The sequence below is a fragment of the Zonotrichia leucophrys genome, chromosome 1A (genome assembly GCF_028769735.1).
Source record: "Zonotrichia leucophrys gambelii isolate GWCS_2022_RI chromosome 1A, RI_Zleu_2.0, whole genome shotgun sequence".
NCBI classification, from domain to species: domain Eukaryota; kingdom Metazoa; phylum Chordata; class Aves; order Passeriformes; family Passerellidae; genus Zonotrichia; species Zonotrichia leucophrys.
Genome location: NC_088170.1, coordinates 21,229,206 through 21,247,256, shown reverse-complemented (window position 1 = coordinate 21,247,256; position 18,051 = coordinate 21,229,206). Strand labels below are relative to the sequence as shown.

General features: G+C 42.9%; 1 protein-coding gene across 1 annotated transcript in view; it reads left to right on the top strand.

Annotated features, from left to right (window-relative positions):
- Nucleotides 1-17,467, top strand: part of PPM1H (protein phosphatase, Mg2+/Mn2+ dependent 1H) — a 131,151-nt gene extending 113,684 nt beyond the window's left edge. Inside the window, exons 9-10 of the mRNA XM_064701849.1 lie at nt 6,544-6,695; nt 12,657-17,467. Coding sequence (XP_064557919.1) covers nt 6,544-6,695; nt 12,657-12,804 — 300 coding nt within the window. The 3' untranslated portion in view covers nt 12,805-17,467. The remainder of the gene's footprint in view (nt 1-6,543; nt 6,696-12,656) is intronic.
- Nucleotides 17,468-18,051: the final 584 nt, after the last annotated feature.

The following is an 18,051-nucleotide window of genomic DNA, read 5'->3' as shown; positions in this document are numbered from 1 at the left end:
GAGAAGCTCAGCCCAGGTGCTGCTCATCAAGGCCAAGGCCTGACAGCATTTCTGAGATGATAGTCTGGCCTGAGGAGAGGCAGGAAGGAAGGATGCACCACCACAATCCACCCCACAACTAAAGGCGATCTGAGTGGTGATGTCGTCCCCTCTTGACTCCATGCCTATAAACAGAGATATAAAATGTATGTATATTTATATTTATTATATATAAATTATATGTAAAATTCCAATTATAAAAATAAAAATTTTAGAAGTGCTGAGAGAACCCAGCCCTGAAGAAAAGAGGGAGATCTACAGACAGTCCCTTCTTCATGTTTCCTTGCTATCAATTGTGTATTTTCCCCCTTTGAATGTGTGGTGTCCCTCACTTGAGACCTGCTCCTGTTCTCCTCAGCCAGGCAGGCAGGAGCTCTGCCCTCATCACTGTGATGGATTTAATGCCAGAAAAATGATGCAATTCCACCTATTTATTTCTCTTTCTGGCTTGCTGAGACTCAGTGTTTCTGGGATACGTAATGGCTGCAGCACAACATCCCAGCAATATCATCTCTGCCAATTGCTGCCGCAGTGTTTGTGTGTGTCTATAAACCAAAGCTTCTCATGGGTTTTTCTGATTTGTGGGGAATGTGTCTGTACATGTTCAAATTCTGGAATGTGGCATCCAGTTCGTATGCTAGCCACGTTTCAGGATCTCTTAACTGCTTTGCAAAAGGGAAGCAAAATTGGCTTTGTTTCCACATCCTCTTCACAGCTAAATTCAGAAGAAATGTATGAGGGCAGGAGGAGCAAAGACAGAGCACCAGCCACCTTAATTTAAAGATATTGGCAAAAAAACCCTGAGTATTATTAGGAAGTTAGCATATGCTCAACTTGCTTTCTATTGCATCTCCTCCTCTTAATCATCTCTTGCTTCTCTTCCCAGAGAGAGCTCCAGTGCTTTAACTCCTCATGTTGTTCCCTGACTTGTTCTGTCCAAACATGGGCAGCGCACCTTGCACAGAAACCGGCATTAAGAAACAACATCTTTATTCTGCCACCTGGGAGGCTTGGCATTTGGAAGTGAAGGCAGTGGTGTCAGGCAGCAGTCATATTTGGTCCCTGTGCAGCACTCGATTCTGAATTGTTTATATAGAGGTAGGGAAGCACAGTGTGTGGTTTCCAGACCTGGAAAAGGGGAGGCACAGGAAATTAAGGCACAGAGTGAGTCGTGACAGAGGGAAGGTCCAAGTCCTCTGGCTCCCGTTTCTGTACCGTAATTGTAGTGTTCTTTCTCGAGTAAGGGGCAGTGTGGTGAGTTTTCTGAACATTTTACTTCCAGTGCGACAAATTTCTGGTGTGCCATATCCACCAAAAATTAGCTCAAGGAAAGGTAAACATCCCTGAGACTACATCCAGAAATAGGCATATAATAGTAATTTGAGGGTGGTGTGAAATGATACTTTGACAGAGTGCCAGGCTATGGGAGGAAAAGTCATGCAGCCAAGACTGACAAATGTAATCAGTATTCACTGGCTCAGCTGTTATGAGACCAGATTTGGAGGACTTCTGCAGGTTGGTGAGCTCTAGAGATTTGAACCTTTTATAATGAACTGGAGTAGCACAAAGCAGACAAGCCATGGCTGAGGCTCTCTGGCATGGAATTAAATATTTATTTTTCATAATGGAACAGTTAATTTGAAAGCTTTCAGCAGGAAATTCTGCTTTTCAAAACTTAGAACTGCCTTGTTGCAGATGAAAGGCAGAATTTTATCCCGAAATATTTTGAATGGCATCTCAGCTATTTGGTGGGGAAAGATGTGGCTCTGATGGCAGCATTTGGCCCTTGCCAGCAAGGCACCCAAAGCCAGCCATCAGAGTAAATGATATGAAGGTAATGAAGAAAAGTTTTTGTTATTCCAGTGTTGATAAAATCTTTCTGACAACTTCACAAATATGTCCAAGGAGACCATTTTAGATTCATATCTGCCTTTTGGAGAAATCCTCAGGAATTACACCATCCCAAGGAACAAATAAGGCAAATACACAGAGAAGCACAGTATAATCAAAGGGAGTCTAAGTGGCTTCAGGAAGCAAACATCACACTTAAGTGGCTACAGGTCCTTGAGGTTATGTCAACAAGAGAATTAAAATAATAATAATAATTAAAAATACAGTTGATGCTCTTGCATGAGCACTTTGATTCCTCAGAACATTTGAGAAACTGTTGTGCATCACAGGTTATTAATATAAAAGATATGAAGCTACAGACAAAGTGGAAAGTTGGCACAGTCTACTGGAAATAGGCTAACGGGCAGGAAACAAAGGGTGGCAGTAAAAAGCTAAAAGGAGATTAATTGGTGAATGCTGCAGGGAGCAGTGTTGGGACCCACTTTTTATTATTTACATATAAATTACATGGAGAGTGGTATTGAAAGATCTCATCATTTGCCAGGAAAGCTGCACTGGATAACACTGTGCATAAAAAGGATGATACAATTAAGAAAGGGCTTAATTTATTGAAGTAGCCGGGTTGATCAATAGTGCAGGGAGTGAATGCAGGCTGTTGTTCAGCTGGAATTCCCTGAGGCCAGCTGCTGAGGAGCACCTCAGGTGGCTGCAGGCTCACATGTCACTGTTGTGAGCGGTTTTCCAGCCGCAGGGACTCGCCGTGGCTGCCTCTTAAAAACAAACGTGGCCAGCGAGGCACAGCGCCTTCACAGGGCTGCCGTGCTCCTTCGCAGCAGCCAAAGGCTGGGTTTGTCTGGTGGGTAGGTCTGTTTGAAATGTAAATAAAAACCAGCCCACCTGTTTGTTCATTGCTTGCCCAGAGCAGTTTTCTCAGTGCTCTTGACTGCATGTAGGTAATATATAATATGAGAAACAAGTACCTGGATTGAAGAAGAATGTTATTTGACAAACTGCATACTGCATGTTCAGAAAGATGTGTATGACTATGGGCTCTGGTGGTGTGTATCCACTGTTACCTGTCAGCAGATCTGTACTGTACTAATCAGGTCAAGTAGTATTATTCTATCTGTAGGATATAAGGGTAACCCTTATATCGCTGTGGCTTGATGGTTGGCTGTGCTGCTGAGGTTCTTCTGCTTGTTCCTTACAGTTTTTACATTTTCTGGTTGCTGATGTCAGGTTCAGATAGTTAACAGGTCAGCTACTTTACATCAATAAGACATCAGCAGATGGGAGAAGTATGGTGACCAAACTTGGCTTCTTCCAGAGCTGCCGTGATATTCCAGAGAGATTAATTTAAACGAGTGAGAAACTCATTCTTCACACAGAAGGGATTGGTAGGCTGGAGGGAGTTGCTGAGAGGGCTCTCAGGACATCATGGGAGGCCAAGGACACCAATTCAATTCTGCAGCGATGTCTGGCTGCAGAAGCAGGGATTCACAAGGAAAAGACTATAAAGATTCAAGATGGCATTGTTAGGAAATTTGTCAAGGGTGCTGCACCAGTTAATCTGAATCTGCACTGCCAGTCATTATCCAGTCAGCTGTCTCCTGAAGGAGCAGGGTTCTGCAATGTGTGAGCAGCTTTGCACAAACTTGTGTCACAGACAGAACTTTCCTTAAATGTCACGCTTTACTTCTCTGAAATACAGCTAGAGGAAGGAGGCAGTCATTGGGAATGTTTACTTTGGAATCTAAAAAATTTAAATAGTAATTTTCATTGCAATCATTGAACTGCTTTTGTTCATGTAAGATTTAAAGGGCCATGGGTTCATTCCTGTTGCAGACACTTAGGTAATTCCCTGGATGTCTCCTCATACTTCAAAACTGTGGCATATCATACTCCTACCTTTTTTTGTACAGTGTGGAGTGTGCTGTGGGTGCTGCACAGCGTGGGATGTGTGTGGAGTGGGTGTTCAGTGAGCCCTGCTGGGCTGAGCTTCCATTCCACGTGCCCTGGTGGTGCTGCCCAGCCTGTGTGCCTCCAGGAGCTGTGCTGCCACCCTGCTCCAAGCCAGCTGAAGGCACTGGGTGCTACTGCAAGAGACCCTCATTGACCCAAGAAAGAACTAGAACAAAGGTGCTGGCAGAAGAACGAAGGGTTAGGAGCTGATTAGTTTCTGCACCTGAACGAGGCAGTCTGTGAACATAATCTGACCCTGCAATAGACTGGACAGCTCTAACTCTTTTTTGTCAGAAACATATTAGGGGCACCTACAACTGTATTTAAGAAATCCAAGGCAAGACACAAAGAAAGGACTTAAGGTAACTGGAAGGCAGATAAAACTGCATTTCATTGAATGTTTTGTTGCATGCCCTACTGGTCCTTATATGCAACAATTTTGCATCAGTTGCCCCAAGCTTGTCCCCTGTAACCTTGGTACTCTCTTTTGCTTAGCCTGGGGTCTAGCCAAACACCTCACTGTCCTCTGTGTCTTTTCTGACATCTAGTTTCTTCTCAACATATGCCTTTCTGCTGGAGGTGCCCACTTCACAAAGCTTGTCCTTTTAGAAAGTACCCTACCTTCTTCCTAGATTACACAATAAATCAGGGAATGCATTTTTTTTTCTTGTTCCCCTAAAACAAAACATATTCTTCATAAAATGGTCTCTTCTTGATCTTGCTCATGGACTGCCTGCAGGTAGCTTTGAAAATTTTCTCGTCCATCCCAGTGCCACTCCTCAGTCAGACAAAATGGTTGATTTCAGGAGGATTCCAATCAGTGATGCATGGTTTTGCTTTCCACCTTCTTCCCCACCTAAGCTGCAAAAATGGATCCTGTGATGTAATGTGTTTTTTGCCTTGGTTGGGATGTGCTCTTCCCAGCACAGATGTTTGAAGCTTGGTTAGCCCTACCAGGGGCTTGGTGCTGAGTGATCCCTGAGCATTAGCTGTGATGCTTTCTCAAGTATTTGCTGGTCCCCAAGAGATCTGACCAGAACATGTGCTGGAGATTGATGGTTGTGTTGGCCAACTCAGCCTCCACGCTCCAGTGATTTCTGAGTTGCAACTGTGGCCTGTTAAGGCTGAAATAAATTCTGAGAGACAGGGACTATGACAGCTACTGATTTCTGTACAATAAGCTTGAGAGCTGTGCTGCATATAGGGGTCTTTTCTATATTCCCACTCAAGTCTGAATAAGCAGATATGCTCTAATGAAGAGAGTATCTTGCCTTGAATTTAATCCTCTCCAAAGTCCTTATTCAGCTGCTACCTTAGATAATGAAGTAAAGGTTACATTTTACAAATTACCTTCTTGTGCTTTAGAGTGAAAGGCGAACTGGTAAGGATTAGCAGTCAGATCTAGGTGATTTTTTAATTTTTTTTTTCTGTGGTACTGGTTGAAGCCCCATAAAAGCGTAATTACATTAAAAGGTCCAGGCATTTTATATGCATTGCCTGCTCTGTGGCTCCTAAGTGTGTGCACCATGAGGGAGAATAAAACAGCTCATATTTTCTTGTTATGCCCAGTGCTTGTCCTGACTAGTGTCCACTGTTAGTGGAGTTCAGGGCTAGAGCAGGGTGTATGATGAGGTGCACTGTTTCTGAATTTCAGTATAGGTGATCCTTCCCTCCTGTCTGCCTTACTGTAGTTGCTGCAGTTCTTTCAAACTGGGACTGTTGCTGTGGTAATTAAAATGCTCTCTGGGTGCTTCCTAATGGCTCCCCATCACAACCTGGGAATTGCAGGCATTTCTCAGCTGGAGTACAACATGTGCTGGAAGGGGAGTTACAAGCTAAAGACTTGTTTTAAAACACTTTCTATGGCCTTTGCTGCATTCTGGCACAGCTGATGGCCCTGCAGCAACCCCCACCTTGACTGCCTCCACCACTCTCGGCCTCTCTGGGAAGAGGATGGTGGAAGTTGTTTTAAAAGGCAGGGTGTGAAGAGGCGCCAGCAGTGATCAGCCTGACTAGGGCTGCAGACAGACAAATTGAAGTCAGCGGGTATTTTAATAGTGCAAATAAGCTTCACTTTTGTGCAGATCCTGAATTGGTCTGTAGCTGCTGAAATCCTTACAGATACATGTGACTGAGCAGTTTTTCTGCATTTCATGGAACCACTCACTTGCTCAGGCCAAACTGGAGTGCAGCAGCTGCCTCAGATTTAGAAAAGTGAATGCAATGCCGGCTGTCACACAGGCACTTCCAAACATGCAATCTGACAGGCTTAAATGGATCAGGACAAATAGTGAAAACAATTATTTGTGAATATTTTATTAGAAAATATCAAAAATTCATCAAATAAATTATTCAGCTTCCATATGACTAGTCCTGCCAATGATAGGGAGGAGCTGCATGCACTGAAGCCAGGCTGGGATGGGGGAGGCTTCAAGTGCTTCTGGCATCAGACAGCAGAGAGCCTTAGAGCCTGGTTTGGAACACTTGATCCATCCTGTCTGGGGTTAGCACCTGAGCCACGCTGGGCTGCAGCAGGAAGGGCTGCACTGAGACAGGCTCCACCAGTGCCATGGGAGGTTATGTCAGTGCCCTGGTTGCACCTGATAAACTCACAGCCAAACTCAGCAATGTTTCACAAACAGGTCTGACAATCACCTCCTTCATGAATGTGCCTTGGGTTTTTTCTTTTAGGTGCGAGTCTATGACCTCCTGCAGTACGAGCATGGGCCGGATGATGTCCTGATCCTAGCTACTGACGGACTCTGGGATGTGCTGTTAAATGAAGAAGTGGCAGAAGCTGTCACTAACTTTCTACCGAACTGTGACCCTGATGATCCCCACAGGTTCGTGCTCATCCCCCATTTTCTAGCGTCTCCATAGAAGAGCACTTTCTGGTAACATGTTTTCATAGAAAGTATGATATGAATAACATTTGGGAAATATGCAACACTTAAAAGAAGACATTTTATAGGTTGGATGGAGCCTCTGCAGCAAATGTGAGCAGTTGGAGCAGGGGCTGGCTCTATTATAACTCAGAAATGCCTGCCTTCAAAGGAGTGGGTGTGGGATGACAGTATCATGGCATGGGATCCATTTTGTTTGCTGTATGAGGTCCTGTGCAAACTGTAGGAGGCTGGGGTCTTGGAAGAACATGCCAACAAGTCTCTCGCCTGGACAATGCATAACACTGAAGATTGTTTCTCAGAAGGACATCTTTAACATCTCTCTCTCTCTGTGTATGTACATAAATACTGCACACTGTGGTTCCCACTCATTCCTAGTCATGGTGTGACCTTTAAACCCACCTTCCATAGAGGATGCTCAGTGCTACCAGCTGCAGGATTGGTGTGCTGACAAAACAGGTGGAAAGTCTGACTTGTATTTCATTTAATTAGATCCTGCTTCATTTCTTTATTTTAATCTACCTCATGCTCTTCCTTTTTCTGTCTTTATCACATCTTAGATTATCAGTTTCTGTCCTTAAAATATACCATCACGTGAACAAACAAGATCCCAAACAACCATCTAGAGGCTTTCTGCCTTGAGTTTGTCCATAGGTTTGTCTGCTACTGAGTTCAGTGTCACTGTGAATGAAAACATTGTGCCAGAGATCAGAAGTCTCTTGTTTGTAAATGGGACTGTGAAAGTGGAAAGAGCTTTATTTGTTCTTAGGGACTGTTCAGGAAGGGAAGGGTGTGTTGCTAGTGAATATAGGGCCATCTACCCCTTTGTTCTGCCCTCACCCTTGGCTGAGAGAAGGAAATAGAGATTTTACACATCCCCAGTTGGTCTGTGGAAAGTGGAGTTTCAGAAACAGCTAAGACTGATCTCAAAATGCTTGCTGTTTCTCATATTTCTAAGTGGTCATCTTCACAGGGTCAGCCCTGTTCATCAACAGACAAGGTAACTGGGTATGGATACCTTGACAGTGACTTGGGTCTTAAAGGGAGAACACCTTCAAAATGACTCTACAGCAGTATTTTCTTGCTCTGACACTTAAAAATATGAAATACAAAAACAGGTTTTGCTGCAATTATCGGGAGAATGGAAGACTGATGATTATCATGAAGGTGCAACTACAATATTTTGACTTTGCCCATCTCCTTATGCCAAAGATGAGGTGTATGAATGACAGCCCCAGGCCATCTCTACTTCAGCAGACATGCAGCTGTGTCTGCCCTCTCTCTGGGAGGAGATCAGACAGGATTAGCTAAGGGCACTTCCAGCGCATCAGGCCGAGTGCAATGCAGATGTGCCATTAATTTAAGGTAGGAGGAGATTCCCTATCCAGTCGACTTTCAGTTATTCCCTAACACCATTCAGAAAAGCTGTGGTGCTTTTGTTCTCATTCCTTCACCCTTGAGATTCTTGCAGAGGCACCTGGTAATAACATGCCATACCTCTGTCCTGCTCTGTCTCCATTCTCATCTGGTACTTGGGAAAGGTTGGCCCTGCCTTCCATCCTCACCAGTCCCATCTGTTGAGAATATAGTCAGGGTGTGTTGGGTCTCTCTTGTTCCTTTTGGTCTTTACTAAGGTGATGGTGATGGCCACCATGGTTGCTGCAGTAGGAAGCAGGATTCTTCAACCTTTTTAATTTGTTAGGTGAGTTATTTCATCCATTATAGAACACTCAGGGGAATGAGAGACACTAAAGAAAAATTGTATTTTCTTTGTTTTGATTTAGATTTTCTCCTACTGGTTTAGTAATTGTGGGGGATTAGTCACTGTTTGTGGCAGCGTGAGTACCACACATTCCAGAGCTAAGCCTGCTGTTTATAACTTAGAACAAACACATTTATTGCTGTTTGACCTACTGGTCTTTGAATGGACATCTGAATTGTAAATAAATTTGTTCATTTAAGCAACTTTGTGCCAGACCGTTTAGAGGCTTACAGATAGTGATGGCAAGACATTTCTCATGGCAGCATGCAAAAGGTAATTAGAACAGTCTCTCATATAGTTTACAATGATATTTATGAAAATTACCTTTGTGGGATTGCTCTTGCTGCTTGGTTGTAAAGAATATTTAAAGGTTTAAGGTACTATGTGAGAGGTTCTTTGTAATTATTTCACAGTGGTCTAAATGAGGTATAACTAATGAATTTACTGTAGCATTCCAGCTCAAGCTGTGGAGCTGCCTTCATTCCTCTCACTAGTCAGTGACAGAAAAATCTCCTTTGCTGTATTATAAATGTTATGTTTAAAGGAAATGTTATCCCAGAAAATGTCAGGTTCTGTGATGGGTGCAGTGACATACATAATCTGTTGTGAGGTGATCAGCTGAAAATGTAATATCTCTAGGGATGTAGAAAACTTTTCAGAATGTAAGGGACTTGCACTCTGGGTTTGGCAATGCTGTGGTCTTCAGGAGAAACAACCTGTGGAGCAGCCTCTGGATCCATCTGACCCAATAGCCTATTTATTTCCTGACAGCAGCATATTAGAAAGGAAAAGAGAAAAAAAAAAAAAAAGCCTAGAGAGGATTTTAGAGCTGCAGACTACTTATCTGTTACATAATTAGCTCCTTGCGGGACCAAAATCCCTCCCATTTGAATTGGAAGTCACTTTATAGGCTGATGGGTAAGAGCTTACAGCCCTCAGCAATGCTCTTGGGACTCTCTCCTGGTGGTACTTACTGTGAGTATTTGTTGCCCACTTAAAAAACATTTCTGAATTCTGTCAAACATAGCATGTGCCTGGACATCTTCAAGTGCAGCGAGAGCAAAGTCCTCAGGTCTCTCTTCATCCAGCCATGCAGATGCAGCCTCAGGGCATTTGGGCACTGATTTGTTTAGAGAACAGTTCCTGTGTGAGGGCTGTGATGGAGTGAAGAGGCTGGGATGGAGCAGGATTTCCTAGGCAGTTCATTTCTCCTGGGTCTTGTGGCAGATGAGCATTACGGGGCTCCTAGCAAAGGACAGGTGGCAGTGCCACTGCTGCTGTCCGTACATCAGCTCTCTGAAAAGGTGTGAAGATGGAGAACTGTGACTCTTTGCCAACTTCCTTCAGCTGCATCTATGTACATTTACCCCTGTCCTTGGGAATCTTTTACTTCTCATCCTTCTTTTTGTCATTTCTTGTCCCCTTGTTTTCCCTCTCACTAGAGATTTATGAGGATGCTGAGGAGCTCCTCCACCTCTGCTGGGTGTGAGGAGATAAGAAGCTGCTCAGACAGCAGCACGATTCCCCCACTGTCACCATTTCTCCTTCAGTCCTTTCAGGAATCAATGCAGAAAGCTTTGGCATAAGAAAGAAACCTCCATATATTTATTCTTAAAACACAAAAGTTGTATTCCAGCAAGGCTATTCATTAGGAGGAAGTGGATACTTTAAAACTACTTCAGCAGTTCTCTAATGCTGTCTCGACAGCTGAATCCCAATTTCATAGCGCTGGAGAATAAAACATTCAGTAATGGACTGCAGCTACTATTCATCTCCAGGTACAAGAGACTCACCCTATCTCTTCCAGTGCCAAGTTGAACAGCTTTGCTTCAATTCAGCTCTACACAGGAGAGGAATACTTTACTTCACTACTGCCTTCACCTGTTCCTTTTTTCTTTGTTTCATTGTGCTGGTTTTCTTGAGTATTTCACAGTTTGTCTACAAGAGAATTTCGTGTTTATTAAAATTCCGTTTTTTAATCTTCCCCTCTCCAAACATTCAGCAGCAAAAGCCAAATACAATCAAAAGCAATACTCACTCTTTTGTACTCCTTAGATGTGGAGAGTCTTTGTTAATTAGAAAAAGCAGGAAGGCAAAGTTTTCTTGCAGAATGATGGGTGTTTCTTTCTTAAATTCTGACAATAGCTGAGAAATCTTTGGGAAATATGTTCTTGCCAGAATTCACTCAGCATCAGACATGCTGTGAATAAATATTTCAGTTTCTTGCTTGCCACGTGGAGTCCTTTTGTTCCTTAGCCATGCATCTGATTTGAGAACTGAGGAGTGCAAGTATGTATGTTTGGGTTTTTTCCCTTAGAAAACACAATTTCATGTTGCATTGGGACAGTAAGGGCAGTGCTTCCTGATGTTCTAGCTCAAGGTTGTGGCACAGACTGATCTCAGTGCATGTGTGTATGCAAGCATGTGGGTTAGATTTCATGTCTTTGGGCCCTTCTTTTACTGTTAAAGTAAATTATTTGTCAAAACTAGTGAGGCCTGGAAATTTTATCCCTCAGTACCATCAGGAACAGTGGATGCTGTACAACATTACTTGAATTTGGCATCAAACCTTTTGAGTAGTCAATCATTGGTTCATTTACATTGAAGAAATCTTTCTAGTAGAGCATCTTGATTCAAAGGAGTCCTCAGAGTTCAAGGCATCAAAACTCTAGGCACAAAACATGACTGGGTTTTTTTTTTCTTCTTTTATTCCCAGAGACTGAGTAAAGTCTCTATGATGGAAATTACAACTTAATAAGGAATTCTATGGTGAAAAGTTCTAAGGTTAGAAGAATCCTAGGGAATTGATAAACCTAAACACACACGCACACACAGTGCTTCTGATCAACAGAAATGTTGTTCTTTCCCTTTCTACAGATAAGATCTAGGCAGATAATTTCTGGTCAAGAATCCTCCCTAGAAAAGAGGGTATTGAAATGCAAATCCTTCTTTGTCCTTTTTGGTTTTGGAAACACAGAGGTGTGCTTTAGTTCTGGAGGCCTGTGTGTCTGCCTTCATAGAGCCCTGCATCATCCTGGAGGTTGATACTTACACTTTTAATAGAAACCATGCAGACTGGGTTTTTTTCTTGTCACTCTTTAAACTATTCAGTTAATTTTAATTATCAAATCACAGAGAAGCTTGCCTCCACCCAATCAAATTCAAAACCTCTTGGCCAGGTGTTGGGCTGACAAAGTAAAACACTTGACAGTAGCTGTTCACCCATAATGAGATTTCTTTCAGAGGAAACTTCTAAGTGAGTACACAGATGTGTTGATGTAGTAACAGCAGGTAAAGCAGTAAGGAAGAACATGAGAGCACTGTCGATGCACCTTTTGGGCTCTGGCACCCTTCTGCCCCCAAACAGAATGTGGTAATTTTTCAGGACAGAAAAATAACTCCCATAAATCCAATGCCACTCAGCCCAGCACAGGCTGGAAGTTTTGAAGCAATGTGAAACTTGGTATTTCACTAAATTAAGCACTTGACCACTCATATTCATGCAGTTTTCACTGAACTCATAAATGTGAAAGAACTGTGGGACTCTGTTAATCTGATCATATTAACTGTAAGTTTCCTTTTCCACTTTCAGAATGAAATATATTTAAAAGTCATTCCTATGGTCAAGAAAACAGACAAGTTGGTCCTAAAGTGAAATTTGGATTTTATTTTTATGCTCTATTACTTGCTGTCAAATTGCTTTCTTCGTTATAGCTCATTTCTGAAATAGTTGAGCCATGTTTACCTTCAGGGGTGTCAGTGAACAAGTGTGTAGTTTTCAACAAGTAATGTTATTGGGGTCCTCAATTCTTCAGACTGCTACTAGAAAGCCAATTTGTTAAGGCAAGCATGTTTAATATTTTTCTGAAGATTGGTGAAGCCCGGCGCTTAGAACAGCCAGTGACTTTTGATCAAGTGGTGCCTGTCAAATAGCTTTACATTCTTATTCGGGAACTGTCACTGAACTGGAGGGAGTTGCTTTGTGCATATGCCGTGGTTTGTGTTTCTCCTGGCTGCTTACACTACATGGGAAGCACGTCTTGGTGGGTCCCAGCATCAGGGCTGGCGGGCAGCAGGCTGTGCAGGCCCAGGGGCTCACGGACACCTCCTTCCCTGGGTTTGCTGTGCCCTCTCCGCAGGTACACGCTGGCGGCGCAGGACCTGGTGATGCGGGCGCGGGGCGTGCTCAAGGACCGCGGCTGGCGGATATCCAACGACAGGCTGGGCTCCGGGGACGACATCTCCGTCTACGTCATCCCTCTGATCCACGGCAACAAGCAGTCCTGAAAGGAGCGCCAGGAGCGGTCACAGGACCGGGATCTTTCTGGGAAGGGCCTGAAAGAGACAAGAGGTTTTTGGTGGTCTGACCAGGACACTTCCAGTTGATGTAATCTAGTCAAAACTAATGCTGGAGGGGTGTTTTTCTGCCCAAAAGGTAGGGTTCTGCACATATACTGTATATGATTAAAGATAACCTTTAAGATTCCAATTTCCCTACAGAAGCGGTTTTGGTGCTTAACAGGAATGGGATTTAAATGCTGCTAGCATATTATGAATTCTGTCATCCCTCTAGGTGGGGTGGGGAATTAATTTTTTTTTCTCAGTTTACCATGTAGCTTGGAAGAGCCATTTCAGTTGTGAAAGTAGAAGTGGGTATCAGAAGCCAAGGAGGCTCCTGAAATCTACCCCCAAATATTCAGAAGGGGGCTTGGGTCACATCTCATTTAAGAATATAGATATACATATATGAGAATCAAGAGTTTTCTTTCAGAAAGTTGTATTCATGACTTATCTATGGGCAACTTCAAACTTGTGTAATCCTTTGAGCCCCCATTTTCCTCTCCTGTCTCTTCTTCAGTAGACTATACCTCCTGTATTTTAGTAGGAAAACTGAAATTGGTTTCAGTGTAACTATGCCTGTTTACTGCAGCTAAAAACAGTCACCTGCAAAGTTTTCCAGGAGAAATAGGTCACAGTCCTGTATGGCAGAATTTATTCTGGGGTGAGGAGTTACTTGTCAAGATTTCTTGTTGTGTGTATACCATGATTATACAGAGCATGCAAACTCAGCTTTATGTGATGTTTACCTGGAGGCTGGGGTTTCTTTGGGATCAGAGATTTACATTCATTGAATGGTTCTGCCTGCTTTATCCTGTTGAAAGGATCCCTGACCATAAAATTTTTGCATCAGTTGAGATTTAGTAAATTTGTTTGGGCTCCTGAGTGTGTTTTCAGTTGGACTTCTATTTGAAGTAGTGGTATTGATCTCATGAGCAATTTGGATACACAGATAGTGATCTATTTCAAAGGTGTTTCAGTTCTTCCTGCCTCATTTATTATTCAGTACACCTTCGCCTACTCTCCTGTGGTGATCAGAAAGGGACAGTTTAAAACTTTCTGTCCTCTTGGCACTGAGAATTGTACTCAAGGATCACAAGATGACTGTGGTAGATACAAGCCCTTGGCTTGCTTCAGCTCTTTTCTTAGCAGAGAAAATTCAGATAAAGAAAATCTGTGTAAACATTTTTGACATGAAAGCAGTAGCCCAGGAGAGAAACGAGTGAGCAAGTCTGCAGTGTAACCTGGCTGCCCAGTCCATGCAGGCAGCTCTCTTCACTGATAGGAATTTAAGAGAAAACAAAACCAGAAAGCTCTGGCATACAGGCAGGTATATTGGCTGGGGAACCAGCTCCCACCTGATCTGTGCCCAGACCACATTGGTGTGGAGCTGCTCATCTGGTTTGTACTTCTTCAATAAGAACAAAGACAGGGAGCTGACATCACTGTGGGGCACTGAGTAGGGAGCTCACAAAGGTTGTGTCCTTTCCAAAAGAGAAGGAGATGCTGTGCCCTTTGCAGGCTCTCTCCTGGGCAGGTGTGGCCCAGCGCTTGCCACTTCTGTAATTTATGATGTGCTGTGTAAACACGGCGCAGCCCGAGTGTGCTGCAGCTGCCCACATGCTGGACTTGACTGCATCTGGAAGTACAGTCAGGTGGATTTAAACTACTCTTGCTGCAAATCTCTAGTCCCAGAAGAGTTTCAGGATGGAAGCAGGCAATGTGGAGAGTGGAACAGCTCAAACGTTGCAGCAAGCTGTGTGATTCTGGCCTGAAAACTGTACTATGAGTTCCCCAGTGCCTCATGCGATAAAGCTGTACAGAACATGGATGTTTTACATTCTAGAGCTTCAGCATAAATCAATGGCATATCTGATAATGTCTTTTTGTGCTTTTTCCTGATTTTTTTTCTCTTTATATCTTTTTCTATGTGCATCTGGGTGAAAAGAGAGGCTTGGAGTCTGGAATATGACCCCTCATACATTTTAAAGTTTAGGCAAGAGATCTTCTTTTGCACTTTCTTTTTGGCCTAATAAACTTATAAACATGCTTTTCATGCTCTATGTAACTCCTGTTGTCTCCTCACAAATGCAGTTGTGTAGTCCTCTAGCAATTCAGATCCTCTTTGACAAAGAAATTAGTGCTGACAAAGCAAACAGCAAAGATGCTGGTGCTTGCTGGTACCAACAAGCCCAGGTCAAATATTTCAGTGTTGATGCACTGCTGGTCTTCGTCTGGTAACATGGTGTCAACACACATACCACAAAACCACTGAGTTCCACCAATGTGATGGAAATAGATTTCCAGTAGCATTTGCCAAAATTTGAAAGTGAAATTTCAATGGCGATGGAAAAGGCACCTTCTCATTCAGGGGTGTTTTTAAATGTGCCCCTGAAGAGACAGGTTAGCAGACTGCATGTCTTGGTGGGAGCAAACTGGCCGGTGACTTCTCAGAGCATGATCTGGTGGGCTGGGGAATCAGCCTGCACGGTGTTTGTTGTTCATCTGAGGCATTGCCATCAGTCAGGACCTTCTCTGCAGCAGCTGGGCCCAGGTTGAGTTGCATTCATTCCCAAAAAGGGCAGAAATACAGTAACAACAATTAGTATCAATTAATGATTCTGAGAACTTTAATAAAAGATTTTATCCTCAGATGTATATGACTGAAACTATGCCATGATGCTTTTTGTTTTGCTTTTTTACCTCCCTGGAGTGTCTGGCACCTCTCTGATCCATGCATTAGTACTTGGGCTTTCACTTTTACCTGCTTTCAGTAGGAGGTTCTTGCATACCTGAGCTGGGCTCTGGTGCTCTGCTTCAAGGCATGGTGTTAATACATATAAACACCTCAGGCTCACAGAAACAGAAGGCAGAAGCCATCTGTTGGGGAGGTATTCTTATTGAGGAGAAGGAAGAATAATTAAAAGCACTTCAAATTCCCTTCAAAGGCTGAATTACTTTGCATTACACAGCATTAGGAAAGACTGATGGCAGGGAGGATTCCTGGTACACAATGCCATTTTTCAGATGCAGGATGGGCACTGCCATGTTCACACTTGCAGCTGCTCTAGGGCTCAGTGAAGCTCCTAAGTTAGGAGCAGACAGCTTGTGTCCTCAAACTGGAGCAAGTTAGGCACTAAGTCCAAATTTTAGATCCTTGGCATGTCATCTTAGCTACTGCCTGATGCTGGCAGTGCTCTGGCGTTTTGCCAGTCAAGTTCCCTCAGTATCCAAAACTGCCACAGCCTCAGCAGCAAGGAACCTCAATCTCAGTTACATCTGCATTCATATTGCTATTGCACACAGTGCTCTGCCTTGCCTGTGCTTAGAAAGTTGGGCAAATTCTTGTCCTTCCTTGGATGATGGCAAGGAAAGGTGCCAGTAAAGGAGTTTTGTTAGCTGCAGTGTAGCACTGTCTTCTGCTGCCGAGTCCAGTCCCATTTCTAGAAACTCAAAACCAAGAAGCTTTTACCATACTCCCAGAAATACTGTTGCAGAAAGTAGAACGGCCATTTCAGATGTTTTTCTCTTGCACTACAGGCTAAAATTTTCTTTCTTTAATTTTATTAAGAAGGTGGTTAGAAATTTAATTTACACCAGATTATGTAACACACAATCATCTTTTGGTGCATTAAGACAATAATGCTTCCTTCATGAACATAAAAGTGTATTGTCTGAGAGGACTGCTCTTTAGTGGCCTCACACTGGAGTTTTGTTTTTTTTTAATAAATTCTAAGAAACAACAGGGCTAACAGACTAAATGAAAAGTGGTCAGAATGTGCTGTAGATAGTGGATTTCCATTTGCAGTTACTTCTGTGTAGAAATATGACAAGAAGTTTTGTGAGGTACTGTCAGCTCTGTCCCTCCAGGATATTTCTGAAGAACTGTTCTTGATGTTTGGGCAGATTTTGGCTCTGAACTTCTGCCAGGTTTATAAAGAACACTACATGCTTCGAGTAAATCTGCTGTGTTTCTTCCAGCCTCGGTGTTTTCCTTTTATTTTACATTTTATGTACTAATACTTTCAGCATTTTTCTATCCAACATGAATGGCAAACTGTGTGAAACTGTTGTTCCTCTCAGACATTTTAGGTATGTGAGTAGTTTTCCTCCATGTGTCCTAGATGAAGACTCAGTGATGTGGCTGTCATAGAGAGAGTGACTAAATGATGCTGTGACTGTGCTGCTGTATTTCTACCTGTGATGTACTTGAAGGAGGATGCCCTTCTCCACCTCCATGCTCATTCTGTTTTCTTCTTTTTTTTTAATCCATTGCTGTTGATGTTCTTTCATAGGTGTCTAATTTTGATTTTTTTTTTTAAGACCTGCCACATTTATCTTTACTTCAATGGGCATTTCACTGAATATCTTGAGATCTGTACAACTGTCTAGGGTTTATATGTCCTGAAGAAAGGAAGGACCTGCTGGAGGAAGATGTTTTGGACCAATGTACTTCTGCTTTGTGACTGTGAAATGTTAATCTTTTTGTAACCTAAGAACAAAAAATGTTTAGTAAAGGGATATATTTTGTGTTTTTTGAAACTTTTCAGTGCAATGAACAAAAGAGGAGGATACTGAAGAAGTGTATGTGCAAAGTTTTAAAATAAAATTTTAAATTATATATTATATAATCCATCTAGATGCATAGTCATTTTTATTCTGCCTTTGTCATGAACATTCCCTGAGTCTCTTTATGTTATTACTAATTGTGCAATGCAGACAAGTAGCACACTGCTTTACAAGGGGATTGATGACTCACTGACAAAAGGTCTGACTCTTGAGTTAGGGAAGTAAATTCCTTTGAGGTGGATTAGTGGATGGGTTGATCTGGAAGAGCTCAGCTGTAGGGTTGCTGTGAGAGTTTGTGCTGCCATCAGATCACGATTCATCATTCAGACTGCCAGTTGCCATGTTCTGACTCAGTGAAGAGCTGTGCAAAGTGATCCAGTACCAGCTCTCTGAGGCATTGGATGTAATTTTGGAAATGACAGCATAGTTGGAGGAAGTTTTCCCTCATCCTCAGTTCCTTAGGATTCACTGTCTTAAACTCTGCTCTGAGTTTATGTTCGAGTAAGGGTGAATTCATGGGTTGCACTGAAGCAAGCTCTCAGGGTTATTTAGTAACCAGAGGTGCTTTTGCAGGTACTGAAGGTGCAGGAACTGACCCCGGCCTTGCCCCGTGCCAGCACAGCCATG